Raw genomic sequence first — 16,419 nt, forward strand, 5'->3', positions numbered from 1 at the left:
ATGACTGTAGACATGTTACAAACAAGAGCCAAATTCTGCTCTCTGATGCCCATGTGCTGCTCTCTTCTGATTACAACAGAAACATTCCACATGGATCTAAAGGCAGAATGTGGCCTTTGCTGCAGTATCATTATAGCTATGTGTGGCAGTCCTTATCCAGACAACTCTCCCACTGTCTTCCTGCTGTCCTTACTCAAGAAAATGCTGAAGGATTTGGCCCTGTATCTTTGAATAGATTCATAGTCAGGTTGGTAAGTAACAGTCAACTATTGTTTGTCCAAACAACTGTGTACACTTTCTACCAGTCTGAAATTAGATGGTGGAATTGCCACCCAGTCATGTGAACATAGATTGTAAACTCTTTGGGGCAGAGACCATCTGTTTGTTCTGTGTTTGTACAGCACCTAGCATAATGGGGTCCTGGTCCATGAATGGGACTCCCAGGTGCTACACCACAAATAATAAAAGAATAATGTACTGTTCTGAACACTTCCATTTATCAACATCTTGCCAGTACTAGAAGGCATTCCAAGATGGCAAAAATGATGAAGGCTGGAGGGACTGACTTAGGAAGAAAAAGTAAGAGAATTACATCTAAATATGAATGGTTTGGTTACTGACAACTATAGCTTGATCTATATTAGAAACCTTGACTGTTCCTGAATGTGGTTTTCACCAAGTGGTTCCCCTAAGGAGGTCCTGAAAATGGTTTAAGTGCTAGCGTGGACCAGATAATACTACTTCAATATTGTTTCAGAAAGTTCCACCAAGTCTCAGTCAGACTTTCTGAAATGTTACTGAAATCTGTTTTCTCTGGTCTTAATTAGTTTCCAATACTGGTTCATCAATGATACATTTTCCTAGTTTAAATAAGGTTTAAGACAGCCTGATAGCTGTGTATAAACATCAAGTTGAGGAAGGATTTAGGGTCATCCTTTGGGGTATATCTAAGAGAAAATGGGGTGGAACTGAGCAAAAGAAATAGTAGGCTGAATTGGACAAAAAATCAATCAGTGGGGGAAAAAATCTCCAAGGAAAAAAAAAGAAATATCATTGTCTGAGTCATTTAAAATTAGTTAGGACAAAGCACTGGAGTTTAGAGAGACCAACCATGAACTGGATGATCTAGTAGGTTTTTGCTATCTCTACTGGCGCACTCAGTCTTAGAATGAAGACAATTTGCTTTCATACTCCATTTGCGCCTGAAGCTTGAAGTCTTGCTGTGTAGTACTTACAATGTTATACAATACCAAGATGGATGATCTCAATCTACTATTTGTCCACTAAATCACCACCTTATAAAATGAGTAACTTTCTATCCCTTGAAAAGTTTGGGGTCAGCATTTAACTACTTTTTTGGGAGTCAGCAATACATTTTCAGAGTTAAACCTCCAAAACCACTTCATAAAACATTCACTTCCCAAATCAGGCATGTTTTTATTGCTATTTCCTTTATCCTCTCTTCTACCCTTTGCATACTGCGGTGGCTCCAATCCCATATTTATGCATGCAATAATCCAGTTATGTCCTAATAATTATTTGCAGGACTAAGGCCCAAGATGGCAAGCTGTTTGAGGGCAGGGAGCATCTTCCTAGGCTGTGTCTGTGCATCACCTACCAGAATGGGGATCCTGGTTAAGACTCTTGGCACTATAGTAATAAAAATAAGAATTCCAGTATCAGAGGGGGGCATGCTTAAAAACATTCAGTATGCAGTCTGGTTTACTGAGAACAAGATGGCATCATTTCTTCAGGCATGAATAAGCAAAAGAGCCATGCAAATGTTCTCTGTGAAAAAAACAATGTAATTTCTTTTGCCATATTAACTAATCAAAATTTGTTGGTACTTCAATTTTCCTCTTTGGGTATTAACAAAACTTTGACTTACTTTGTTTGCAGAACTACTTGCCATTTCATGAAAACACGGACACAGAACCAAAAAAACAATAAAAAAAACAAAAGACAACACCACATCCAGTGGAACAACCAAAAGTCAGAGTCTACCTTATGTCCCCCCTCTGTCTAGATTTATACCTAATAAAAACAATTTTCCCAGTAGGGAAATGTTCTCTTCTCCAAGGGCATAACATTCAAATCTCCATGACAGTTTGGCAGCAAGAACAATAACAAAAATACTTTACTGCTGGCAATTTATACTAGAAGAAAGGAAATTTTCCTCCTATTTATTAAAAGCTGTCCTAAAATAAAACACAACTTGGGGAATTATTTTGCTAAAAGGTTAAGGTAATAGTCATTCTTTTTTAAACCCATCAAAATGAGAATCAGCCTGGGAAAATGGGTAAACAATCTGAAAAGCATATTCAGCAAGAAGGAGATGTTTGGAACAATGAGATATTAGCCATACCACTGCAGAAGCTAGCAATGAAATATGGGAAGGAAGAGAGCCGCAGTAGTGTGAATTCATTGTTTCATTTACTATTTATATATAGTAAATTCATTTATAAATGAACTACTGAGGTCTGCGCATCACTGCTTTATATATATTTTATTCTCACAACAAAATGACTGACCAAGTATAATTATTTTTTCAACTACAATTGGATAACACAGTAAAAGCATTTGATTGGTTAATAACTTAGATTGATGCTTAAATCACACAGTGTTTTATAACATCATGTGCTGTAAAGAGCCGCAGGAGACCCATTAAAGAGCCATTTGCAGCTCTCAAGCCTCAGTCTGAGTATCACTGGGCTAAAGCAATTCTGAGCTACATACACAAGTATCAGGACAGAGAGCAGTTCCAGTGAGATCACTCCTAGAACACTGTGGTATAGTTCCACGGTACCTCAATTCTGCGAAGTTGATATTATATTGATGGGAATGTGGAGAAGGGCAATTAAAATCATTAAAGGGCAGGATGGTACTGATTTATGAGAGATTAACAGACTCGCGTAAAGAACTTGGTTATGAGCTCTCCTAGTAATCATCTATAAAGGAGATGGGGGATGTAAACAGCAAAGAGAATGAGAAGTGGCTCAGGTGGCAAAAGGGATTACTAGGAATAATAGGCTTAAACTAACGATAGGACTATTTTAGGGTGAAAAGCAGGAAAACTTTGTTAAGTTGAGGAAGAGGAAGAGTCTCCAAAGGAAATTAGCAGAAGCTTCAGATAATTCAAAACTAGATTGGATAAAATACTAGAAAATGTACTGTAGGCAACAATGGTTCATGGGAGCAGTAAGAGATGGAAAAGACCTGTGGTTCCAGGGTATGTGAAGATCTTCAGCTGCACCTATTTGTGCAAAATGAATATAGGCCTTCTCCATGCAGGCACTGAGAGATAGTTACAAATGGGATAGTTGAAGGCATTTATTCATCTTCCAGGCTAGCTGATCCTTGTTCTGTGGCTTGGAGAAAACATTAAGCTTCATATAATTTCAGCTGACAAAAACGCATGGCATGCTGGATGGTTACTGAAATATATGCATGTGGCACTGTAGCATAAACCACTTCGGATATGTCTACACTGCAATTAGACCCCCACAGCTGGCCCATGCTCGCTGACTCAGGCTTGAGCTAAGGGGCTGTTTAATTGTGGTATAGACACTCAGGCTGCACCTCAAGCTCAGGTCCCTCCCACTTCACAGGGTCCCAGAGCTTGGGCTCCAGCCCAAGCCTGACCGGCTACACCAGGGGTTCTCAACCATCTTTCTGAGCCTTCCCCCGCACAACGTGCTATAAAAACTCCATGGCTCACCTGTACTACAACAACTAGTTTTCTGCATATAAAAGCCAGGAGTGGTATTAGGGGCTAGCAAGCAGTGCAATTGCCTGGGGTCCCATGCCACAGGGGCTTCATGCAGTGGGACTTCAGCTTTCTGCCCTGTGCCCCACCGAATCTAATACTGGCCCTGCTTGGCAGACCCCCTGAAGCAAGAAGGAGATGTTTGGAACAATGAGATGTTAGCCATACCACTGCACGTTAGATAGAAGCTAGCAATGAAATATGGGAAGGAAGAGAGCCACAGTAGTGTGAATTCATTGTTTCATTTACTATTTATATATAATAAATTCATTTATAAATAGTAAATAGTAAATGAAACCATGAATTTACAGTACTGTGGCTTTTTTGGGTAACATTGTTCGCTAACTATTACTCAAAATCATCACTGCCAATTGGTATAGGATGGGATTTGAGATGTTGGTTTTAACCTATAAAACCCGAAAGGTTTTGGGATCCGTCTCCCAGAGAGACTGCCTCCCTGCCCAGATGATACTGATACAACTGCAGTCAGAGACCTTGATCCTGCAAAGATTTACACACATGCTTAAAGTAAAAGACACACACAAATCTTTATAGAATCAGAGCCAGCCTTGCCTTTCCACATTTCGCTACCTTACATTTAGTTTGACAGTGTCCAAATTAGTTAGCCTTCCCGACAACCTGCAAATCCATTTTTTCCACTCCCCAGGCAGACACTCCAAGTTTACTCTTGAGGGTTGTGGATAGTGTAATGTCATAAGAATCTTCCTATAATATGCATGATTAATATTAGGACCAATACCTGAGTACATTCAAAATGCTATATACACACTTTAGCATTTTACAAGATATTCATGTTAAAATACAATATGTGGCCATCCCCTCCACCAACAGCAGCTTTTTAATATGCATCTCCCCATTAACGCTGTCATGGTTCCATAAACTACAGTCAGGTGGTTATGATGGTTTGAACACCAAGAAGCAATGCATCAATTGCAAGTATTCTATTACAGGATAATTCTGCAACAAAAAATGTCCTTTAAAAAATGCCTCTGTCAACTGGTACCACGATGTAGTTAGCCCACATGTAGTTAGAGTGTGGAAACAAGCATCTCTGAAGCCACCTGGTGTAGTAGATGGCGCTTGGCAACCAGAGTTCTATTCCTAGCTCTGCAACTGACCTGCTGTGTAACCTTGTGAAAGTCACTTCCCTCTGTGCCTCTGTTTCCCTTCCTGCCTTTGTCTATTTAGATTGTAAGCTCTTTTGGGCAGGGACGGCCTCTCACTATGTGGTTCTATAGTGCCTAGTGCACGGGGGGGGCACTAATGTAATACAAATTCATAATGGTTTACACACAATACTGGAGCACAGGATCACCTGCCACTGTACTGTAACAATACTTGTAGATAAAACAACCTAAAGCAGCTCAACAGCCAAAAGCCATCATGAAGACTAATACAGGATTCTTGACTGCAAAATATACAGGATAAAGTGCAGTTGTATAGAGGTTCTCTGAAGTTTTACCCAGGTTCCAAGATACAAGGGATGGCTCATAACTGGAGGTCAAAAGTCATGTGGTCAAGGTGGTTAGGAACAACCCTGAATTATAAGCAGTGGTGCAGGAGTGGGGGTGAAGGAGAGAGAGGAAACAGTAGCTCCCCATGTTCGCATTTCTGCCCCTGGGTCTGTTGTTCAACTGCCAGTGTTGATGGTGTAATGTGAATTCCAAAGAGATTCATGTTTTTAAACCAGGCTGCTTTGGTAGAATACAGCACCCTCTGTCAGCAACTGTAAAAGGCAATTATCCAGGTATGTGAAGGCCACAAAGACAAGCAGGTGGAAGGTCAATTCAAATCTAACGTACTGGAGAATGGCAAGAAGAGAGTACAAATATATTGAAAATCTAGGATTTTCTATAACAATCTTGTATTTATTTATCTCTAGACTGTGTGTTTTTCGGCAGTGCCTTTGATAATAGTTACAGAAAAAGGAGTTTCTTCATGTATTTGGAGAGTCTTTATGTTGCACATATCACCCCTGAAGCACTGTGGCTAGGGTATTCTGACAGGACAATGCCCATTTTCCTGAAATCGGAAATGAAGAGTCTCTCTATGAAGAGACAGAAAGGTGCTCTGTATGACAGGAAGGCCGTGACAGGGAGTTAGCCACATGCAGTTATGTGTAACCATGCCATTCCATGATTTGGGGAATTTTTCAGGAGGAGGAGGAACCTTGGACTAGGAAGGAGACGGGGCTGACCCTGGATAATTGTGGGAGTGCTCCTTCTGTGCAGTACTTCCATCCCAGGCAGCCTTCAGCCAGACAGGCAAGTTATTTCCAGTGGGAGAGGTCAGAGCTTCTCTCACATGTGTTTATCATTGTGGATAAAACTGGGGCTTTTCCATTACAGTCATGGAGCACTGCTGAGTTACTGAGAAAGGGATCCAGCCAGGCTGTGGGAACATACCAATCTCAAGGTCACATTTTATTCTCCCTGCCACCTTTCTGAGTTCTCCCATTCACATTGAATGACTGAAAAAGTGTGCCCTGTAATCAAGAATTATGTGCAAACAACTCACTGTAAAGCAGCCCTGAGAGAAGCAACTTGATAACAAAGCATGCTACTTGTTTCCCTTTAAAACTTATGGCCTGTGAAAACCTGAAACATCAACTCATGCTTTGTGAATACCAGATCAGATCATAAGGGCTAAACTGAATAATTTAGGCTAGCATTCAACGGAGATGGCGTGAACCAAAAAATCCCAAATCTAAACTCTTCTGGAATTTTGAGGAAGTTTGGATTCTATGCAGAAGACTGAAGCGTGGGCCCATCTCTAATTGTAAAAGGATCTGTTAGGACATTTAAGAGCTACATGTGGGGTTTTGTTTGTGAACTGTTCATTTGTTTAAACAAATCTGGGTTTGAGAGTATTAAACCTGATCTCAACAGAAATATTTTAATGAAATGAAAACAAAATAGGTGTAAACAGTTTTTGACATAACATTCCCCTTCTGTGTAATATTAGATATTCATCTTGCTAGTACAGAAAGAACCAGAAAAACAGAAAATGGAACTGCCAGTCTGGTTTCACTGTCCCAGCTGAGATAAGGGCACAAAAGACACAGCTTGGGTGGGGAGAAAGCAGTAGGAGTTTAAAAATTAAAAAATGTTTAAATGATACAAAGTACTATCAGGGAATAACATTATAAAAATCCACAAGTTTTATGTTAACAGCATCTCAAGTATTCTTTTTCATCAGCAAAGTGCATATGACGTGAGAGATACAGCAGGGGTTAAGTCCCTCAACCCCTAAAGCAAGGTTCTGATACAAAATGCATTTAGGTTAATCTTGTATGCAGTGTACCCCTTTCAAGAGTCTGATTTGTCTTGCGTATCCCAAGTTTAATCTTACTTAAAAACTACTTGCTTACAAAAATCAGACATAAAAATACAAAAGCGTTACAGCACACTGTTACTGAAAAATTGCTTACTTTCCAATTTTTACCAAACAATTATAAAATAAATCAATTGGAATATATTTACTTACATTTCAGTGTATACTATATAGATCAGTATAAACGAGAAATTGTCTGTATAAAATTTTAGTTTGTACTGACTTTGCTAGTGCTTTTTATGTAGCCTGTTATAAAACTAGGCAAATATCTAGATGGGTTGATGTGCTCCCTGGAAGATTTCTGCCTACCCCCAGGAGTATGTATACTGGTCTAGATCAGTGATTCTCAACCTATTTACTATTGTGGGCTGCATATGCAGCTCTCTCTGTGTTATGTGGGCCATATTCACACAATATATATACTACATGTATGGCCCTGAAGATGTCACGTGGGCCGCAGCTTTGTGTTGATTGGGCCACAAGTGGCCCGCGGGTTGGGAACCGCTAGTCTAGACAATACTTAGTCGTGCCATGAGTGCAGGGGACTGGACTAGATGATCTCTCAAGGTCCCTTCCAATCCTATGAGTCTGTGAAAGAAGCAAGCTTTTGAACTTGCACAAGCTCTAGAGCTTGTTTCGCTCACCAACAGAAGTTGGCCCAATAAACACCTTAAGGTTAATCTTGTCAGCTTTAGTCCTCCAGACTCAAAGAGCTTGATGGGCCAGGTGGCTTAATGGCACAGAACTGACTACTTTCTATGGTTTCGGCATGGAAAAGCTAAAATGTACTGTGAACTTGACCTAGACATTTGAGCCAAGGGTGGAGGCAGGGATCAAGCATGGGGGTAATGATGCCAGATTCATCCTTTCCCAAGCAACCCTGTTGCCATTTTGATGTCACTTTTGGGGATAACGGTGGTACAGATAAGTAACTTTAGTGGATCAGACTAAAAACTTATTCTCTGAAGCCTCTGTTGTGCTGCTACTAAGACCAAACTTAAAAAGCCAACAGTATGACACATCCTTGTCACAAGAGCCCCCTGCTGGATGCACATCAAAATTGGAATAAAGAACAAAATTGCTTAACGAAAACGTTCCCAATGGCACATTAAATCAGGGATTCTCAAACTGGGGGTCAGGACCCCTCATGGGGTCACCAGGTTATTACATGTGGGGTCATGAGCTGTCAGCCTTCACCCCAAATGCCGCTTTGCATCCAGCATTTATAATGGCATTAAATATATAAAAAAAATGTTTTTAATTTATAAGGGGGGGGGGTCGCACTCAGAGGCTTGCTATTCAAAAGGGGTCTCACCAGTACAAAAATTTGAGAACCACTGCATTAAATATACCCAGACTCATTATTTAGCACATACCCCATTATGGGAAGCTAACAAATTCTGTGCAGTACATATTGCTTGGTCATGTAGGTTTCTATAATGTGCTCATCCCCAGGGTATCTGAGCATGTGTTTCTGCAGCCAGAGGAAGTTCTCTTACCGTTGAGGAGCCAGGTGATCTGAGGCACAGGTGTACCTTCCACAGAACACTGCAGCACGAAATCTTGCCCTTCGCTCACTGTACATCCCTTCAAGACACTGGAAAACCTCGGAGCAATCTCTTCAACTTTAGGCCCTTTAAGTCAAAGCAAAAGTGGATCTATTAATACAAGACTGACAAATCAACTACTCCTCTGGGAGTTTTACTCGGTAAATTAAGAGGATATACTGGAATGACAATGCAAAATCATTTCCACATACATATGCAAGATCACAGCTGTAAAGAAAAGAATCTTTTGGAAGTAAAAACAATTTTGACTCATGGACTAATACAAAGATAGGACACCCTGCTTTTTTGGTTGCCTTTCATGCTTTGCATTAGGCTCTGGTTTTGCAAGTGAAACCTCACACCCAGCTGCGTGCATAAGGCCACCATGAGGAACTGAAATCCATTAACAGAAAGTGAAGAAGTGCAAAGAACAGGAAGGATCAGGTTTTTCACAATTCTCCCCGTTAGGCAATGAAACAGAGGAGGAATTAAGGATTTTGCCCACATGCTGGAAATAGGACTCTGACAAGGCAGGAAGTGTGCTGAGGAGGAACCTCAGGTGGCCAGGTTTAAAAGCCAACAATTCCCAGTGCTGGCAGAGAAATGTTGCATCAACATGACTGGAACTTTGTAACAAAACCTCAAATCACATAAAAGAATGGGCTTGGGAAAAAAACATAACTTAGGCCAGTGTTTGCTAAGATGTTCCGGAATCTTTCAAGCAAACTTGATATTCAAGGGTTTCAAGCTCAAAAATGGTGCCAGATAAAACTCTCAGATTTTGTTCCATGTAATTCTTATTCCACACCTTTCCTTATTACCTACTGTATTACACAAGAGTGTTATGAGAATCAGTTAGCATTTGGAAAGCATTTCAGAAATGCAAAGCACTACATAAGTGTTAAGCAACTTCCAAGAGAGTCCCATGCAGAAGGTGCAGACTGCTTTGGGCAGGGTCTCTGCCCTCCTCTTCATTCATATTACACACAGCCATAGCAGCTCCAACCAAGATCAGGACCCCGCACGTGTCAGGCATCCTACCAACACAGTGAGGAACAGCCACTACCCTGAAGAGCTTACAAGAGAGAAGACAAAGGGTGAAGTGGTGAGGAAGGGAGACAGAGATATAAAGGGACTTTCACAAGATCACACACCAGACTGGTGGTAGAGCAGAGCTGGGAATTAAAAAGTCTATATATGAATTAATTTTAATAGAAATTTTGCAGCCAAATCTCTCAGGCAGCTTTGAAAATCCCATCCTTAGTTCTTAAAGTGCACGTTGGCTCACCCCAACTTACTTACTTTTTACACTTAACACCCAGCTGGTGGACGTTCGACCCCTGGGGTTGAAGGCTGTACAGCTATAGGATCCACCGTCTCCCAAGTGGGTTTTCATCAGGCACAAGCAATGAATTCCATCCTCTTCATATATTTGGATGCCATCTTTTCCTTTTACAGGGGCTCCCTCTTTGAACCATTCCACATCTGGTTTTGGTTTCCCTGAAACTAGATGATGCAAAGGTGGAGCATGGGGGCGAGGGCCATTAAAGATATTTCCCCTTATGAATAAACCTTCACTTTGCCTATTACATTTTTTTACCAGACATTGTAAAATATTCTGATACACAGTTACTGCTTATCTTTCCCCACCCATCCCAACCCTTAAAAAGACATTGACAACTTGAAAAAAGTCACACATACTTCTGTCTGAAAATTGTTCCTCTAGTGTTGTTACAAGTCACACCTAAAATTGCTGTAATTCAGCTAGATTGGGGATAGAAGGTAGGGAGGAAGAAACATGTTACACTGTCTTCCCCTACCCTCAAGTTTGAATGCTTTGTGCATTTAGCAGCACTTCGTGAATTGTCAATTTCTACTGTAAAATTGGTTACAGTCGTTGCTCAGTTTCTGCTGTTTGGCTAGGTCTTTCACACGGCAACAGGGAACAGAACAGTAAAAAATTTAGAAAAAATGCCATTCCTTTAATTGTGCGTTTGCAAGGCCGGATACTTAATTTGACTCAGCACAGCAAGGGATGAGGCATGGGGGAGAATGGTGGTTACAAGAGTGAAAGATCATGAGATGTGCCTAACATCATAGACACATCTTGTTGGTACCTCTCTGGTTTTTGAGGGATGCGAACAGGAGGAGCAGAAACGATGGGAGAAAATAAATTGGAAGAGCATCTACTGTGTGTACAACTGTGAAGTACAGGGAGGATAGACTGACCGAGGCAGAGGAGATATCAAGAAGGAAGCGCTCTGAAGTCAACAGAAAGACACCCATTTACTTCAGTAGGCAGTGAATGAGGGAGGCCCTTAGGCCCAGATCCCCAGTGTTATTTAAGCTCCTAACCTCTATGGAAGACAGTGGAAGTTAGGAGTCTAAATTCCTTTGAGAATCTGGGCCTTAGTGCCTCTGTAAAACAGAGAACATTTTCCCGCCCTCACAGGAAATGCAAGGCTTCACTAGTTCATGCTTCTAAAGTCCTTTGAGAAGGTGATAAAGAAGTGCTTAGCTTAATATACTATGAAAATAAACTACCCGTATATACTCGTTCATTAGCCTGTTTGTTTATAAGCTGACCCCCCCAAGATGGATAGCTAAAAATGGCAAAAACTGTATGACCCTTTCATAAGCCGACCCTATATTTCAGGGGTTAGCAAACTTTGGCTCCTGGCCCGTTAGGGTAAGTCACTGGCAGGCTGGGACATTTTGTTTACCTGGAGCTTCCGCAGACACGGAGCTCCTCAGGTCACAGTGGCCACGGTTTGCCATTCCCAGCAAACGGGGGCTGCGGGAAGTGGTGCGGGCCGAGGGATGTGCTGGCCGCCACTTCCTGCAGCCCTATTGGCTGGAAACAGCAAACTGAACAAGTATATACGGTATTCAGAGAGCCCTCTGGAATACCTTCTCCACTCCTGACTCACTGGGAGGGTAATAGAAAATATATTCTTTATAGAGTGAGGAAGACTCAAGAAAGGAAATCAACGACTAGATTTTTTCCTGCCTAAAATGTAAAGCCATCTCTCTCTTTTTTTGAGAGAGCTATTTGATGTGCAAAGACTACATTAAAATACCAGAAAAATGCTTCAAAATTATTTTCTACTAAATTGCAATAAAAATGGAAGTTCCTCATATTTTCCTCAGGGAATGGATTAAAATGGATCATGCATACCATGATATGCAGCCAAAAAGCCCTCCATGGCTCCTTTCTCTTCTGAGAGGTTAAAATCTGATCCATTTCTGAAGAAGAGGAAACACTGAGCCAGGGCCTTTTAATTATGACCTTCTGTAGTTAAATCATTAGAAACACTTGCCTAAACACCAGGGGCTAGACTGAGCCCTAAGCAGGGGGTGATGTGCAAGCAGTGTGACTCCACTACAATTCCTGCTCTACTCCGTCCCTTGCTCGAGGGGACAGTAACTTCAGCTTACTTATCCTCTTTTACCAATTCAGCACCAGAGGTCAGCATGCTAGAGAAGGGGACAGAAGCAAGAATCTGCTGGTGGGGCAGGATAAGGAGAGAGTGAGCGCTGGGCACACAGTCCATGGTCAGCCATTCTGCACCTGAGCCTTGATGCAGGGAGCCCTACAACAGCCAGGCAGGAGAATGGCCTTGGGCTCCTATTCCTTCTTATTCCCCTGAACAGCCATATTAAGGTCTGGCCCTGTATAGAAATCACAGAGACAGAACACCATAATGGTGTGCAGTGGAATAATGGTTTTGCTGATGCAAGTGTGGAGTGCCACAGAAGAGCTGTTTTAAGAATGGTTTAGGAAGGAGGAGAAACCTGCACTGAAGAGTGAAGTATTTCCCCGTTATTCCATCTACAGCGACAGAGCCCTAAACACTGGGTTCTTTGAGCTTTCATCCCTTTACCTTTGCTTTTGAATTTGACCTCCTGGCCTTCTAATACTTCCTGGCTTTGTGGACGGCTCTCAAACTGCGGAGGGACTCCCTGAGGCTCCCTCTTCTGCTCTGTTGTGCTCTTCCTTGTTCCAACTCTGTTTTCTGCTTCCCTACTCCTTGGACCAGCTTGTCTGATGAGAGACGCAGTTTGTCGAGTTGTCGTCAGGGGCTGTGTGGCCCCTTTCCTGTCCTCATCCTGTCCAGTGGAAGTGGCCGTGGATTCTGCCTTTGGTTCTGGTTGCACTTTAATGGCTTGCAGCGTTATGGTACTGGAAGTTTTCTGTAGGCCCTGAGATCCCCTCGCTTCTCCTTTAGGTTCCTGAGCAGGTTCTGTGTTGGTTTCTCTGAGCTGTCGTTGTCTATTGTCCTTGGCTTCTTTGGAGGAGATAGAAGAGGCCTCTTTCTTAACTGCTGTCCTCTCTTTGGTTTCAGCTGTGAGGCCAGTGCTGCTGGATTTCAGTTCCTTAGCAATCCCATTGCTAGTTGCCAGTTTGAATTCTGAATTTTCAATAGCTTTGGTTGCAGTGGAAGTTGATTTTGTTGGAGTGCTGAAGGGAAATTATTTATTTAGCGATATAATCAATGGCTTGTAATAATTAGTACTTATACAGCACTTTAGCTTCAGAGAACTTTGCAAACAGTCATAGTTTATAAGACCAACAGGGATCATTGTGATCATTTAGTCTGACCTCCTGTATAACACAGGCCACAGGACATCCCTGAATTAATTCCTGTTAACTAATTAACCCCCACAAAATCCCTGTGAGATAGAGGTAAATAATATTAACCTCTATCTGGTAAAGGGGAATAAATGGCTTGTGCCACAGAGTGACTCAATGCAGAACCTGGATTACAAAACAGGAGTTGCTGGATCCCATTCCTCTGGTTAGGCCCTCTTTTACATGACATGGGTCAGCTTCTGATCTCACATACACTGTCTGAGACTTACAGTTCATTCCATTTACATCTAGGGAGTGACAGTGGTGTAAAATCGGTGTAAGTGTGAATGGATTCAGGCCACATATATAAATGACTCAAAACACTGTATAAGTTAACTTCCTGTAGATAATTCTAGTTGACTATTTTCACTGTATTATGCTGCTTATTAAACATACAGTAAAAGTCTCAAAAATGCCTAAGTGATTTGGGAACCTAATATATATTAACTTTCAATGAGACTTCGGCTCTTAAGTCCTCAAGTCTCTTGAAAATAGGACTAAGGCTTGCAAGTCACTTAGATACTTTTGAAAATTTTACCCATAGTGCCTAGGGGCCTCAACAAGGTTAGGCTGGATAAATAACTATGCATCAGGCTTGCACTTGTGATTGTACAATGTTATGGTTTACAAAACATACCAGTTCTCCTATTAATAAGATACAAAGGAGGAGGAGCTCTACTTCTTGAGACCTCAGGACATTGCAAGCTCTGGTGAGTAGCTCAATTTTACTGTTAAAAAGCATGTTACCAGGAGAAGCCTAGGTCTTAGCATTGTGGTAGGATGAAATTTTGAAAAGCACTCAGTTTTGGCCTAGTTCTGCTTCCAGCAGAGCTGAGCACTTTTGAAAATCACACTCCAGATGTGTTGGGACAGAAATCCAACATCCTGAATGGTCTAAAACTCAGAGTTGGGGATACGTTCAATAAACTAATACGGGCCTTGATGACTCCATGAAGCAATCTTGTACATCCTGGTTAGCACTGGTTAAAACTTTTCATTCATACATTTTTTCCTATTAAAATGCTTTTTCTTCTATTAAAAATGCTTTTTCTTCTAACTGAAAATGTTTCTTTCATTTTTCAACTTAAAAAAATTAAAAATTTTCCTCAAAAATTTCAGAAAAAAATTGAGAGAACATTTTTCATTTCTTATACCTTTTTTCCACAGGAATATTTATCATTCTGACCAGATCTAATCCTGGACTTTCTATGTGGAGGACTCAGAAGCACAGTATATACTGTATATGGAAGGGGCACAGGTATTCCATAGTCCTTGTTTACACTGGTTACCTGGAAGATGTGTATAAATCCTCTAGACTACTTTGAAAATCTCAGCAATCATTTCTAGAACTCCAACCTTCCTTTACACTTCAGCAGACACAATAATTTAAACATAAAGCTAGTCCTGCAGAAGTATAAAATTGTTCCGTTCCCAAAATTTGTTTTCCAGAAGGACTAAAAAAGTAACCTTCAGAGGTTTTCTAAAAGTATGAAAATAGAAATCATAATCACTAGACCCATTTCTTACTCATCTAGTTTCAGTTTTTAATTAAGATTCATGCAGTACCATGCTTTTAAGAAAGATCTGCTCCATACTGACACGATGTATACAAGTGTTCTGAGCATGAATTAGGGGAGTGTTCAGAGCAAGCAACCTCTTGTTTCATACAGTTCACATGTCGATACTGTAGCCAGTCCACATTTGGAACTCCTCCTTGAAGACAATGTACATAGTGTGGCAGACCTTCGTCTCGCCAGACCTAGCACTTCCCCATCTGCTTGCATTGGGCTTGGGGTAAATCAGCCCCACTCTGAGCAGTGTTTGTCTTCCCCGCTCTGTGCTACTCTGGCCATATGTTCAGGGTAGGCGTTGGGATCGGCTTAAGGGGCGAGCCTCCACCAAACAAAAAGGAAACAGTCTCACAAACACAAAAACAAAGGGGGATACCTTTCCCTGCCCCCTCGCTAGGGCAGCGTGTTGTCCTGTTTGCTCCGGGGTGTCAGTTCTTCTCCTAGCAGACACTCATGTTCGGCTGTTTCCTCTATGGGAAGGAGCACAGCCTCTCACCCTGGGGAAGCTTATTTCCCTATTGCCACTAGCCTGATAGCTGCAGAGGAGGGGCTTTAAAAGGTCTCAGGCAGTCCCTTAATTGGATGCAGGTGCCCCTAATTGACCTGAGGTAACCCCTTCTCAGCTTGTAGGAAAGAGGGCCTTTAACATTCTAAGGCTAACATATTGGCCCTCCACCAGCCTCCTGCCAGGCTGCCCGGCCTGACTTTGTTACACCAGAAACATCAGAATTTTCCCTTACAGGTCAGATCAGTGGTTGTCTCAAACAGAATGCTGCCACCAACAGCGACCAATACTAACTGCTTCACAGGAGGTACAAGGTATCCATTATGAGATAATCTGTCCCTGAGTAAAGTTTCCTTCTAACCCCCAATAGTTAGAGTTGACTTACACTATGAAGAAGGAGGGTTTGTTTCTCTTTCAGTGGAGTTTCATGCTGCAGTTTCAAGACCACAGTATATTGCATTTTAAAAGATCGGAAAAGGGAAAACGTATTGAATGAAAAACATACCATAATGGGTGAACATACAGGTCTGTCTTATCTGAACCTGAAATAAAAATAAAGGAAACATATTATACTAAATACAAACCTTGGAAATGTCAAAATAAAGCTTTAGGCAAAGTTCATATTTTGGAGAGTCAATTTGTTTTATATGGGAGCCAAATTATGGCTTGCCACCCGAGGAAAGTTGATATGGATCTAAATCATATCCACTTTTTGCTGAGTCACTGGACCACAACAGATTCATTGACAGATCTTGACTCCCAACCACAAGTGCTGACTGCTTAACTGAAATGGCAAGAGGTCTTGGCTCAGTTTAAGATATTTCTGGATCTAGCAACTGCAAGGCCCACTGAAAACTAAAGGGCTTTGTCAGACTGAAGTGTTCTGGGTTAGAAAAGGCAGGCAAGTATGATATTCCAGCTGGAGTCAGCTCATTAATTCTTAATGGAACTTCAGAGAGGATGGGGACCTGGGCAGGCCACTCATCCTCTGTATTTGACCTAAAAAGTGTAATTACAAAGATGCTGAATCAGGTGTTCTGGTT

General features: G+C 41.5%; 1 protein-coding gene across 1 annotated transcript in view; it reads right to left on the bottom strand.

Annotated features, from left to right (window-relative positions):
- MYLK (myosin light chain kinase) overlaps window positions 1–16,419 on the bottom strand; it is a gene marked incomplete in the record, with an annotated part of 315,646 nt that overhangs the window by 143,022 nt on the left and 156,205 nt on the right. Inside the window, 4 exon segments of the mRNA XM_034786555.1 lie at window positions 8,620–8,754; window positions 9,970–10,173; window positions 12,552–13,129; window positions 15,882–15,918. Of these exon segments, the coding sequence (XP_034642446.1) occupies window positions 8,620–8,754; window positions 9,970–10,173; window positions 12,552–13,129; window positions 15,882–15,918 (954 nt within the window).

Source organism: Trachemys scripta, chromosome 11, assembly GCF_013100865.1.
Source record: "Trachemys scripta elegans isolate TJP31775 chromosome 11, CAS_Tse_1.0, whole genome shotgun sequence".
Taxonomy (NCBI): domain Eukaryota; kingdom Metazoa; phylum Chordata; order Testudines; family Emydidae; genus Trachemys; species Trachemys scripta.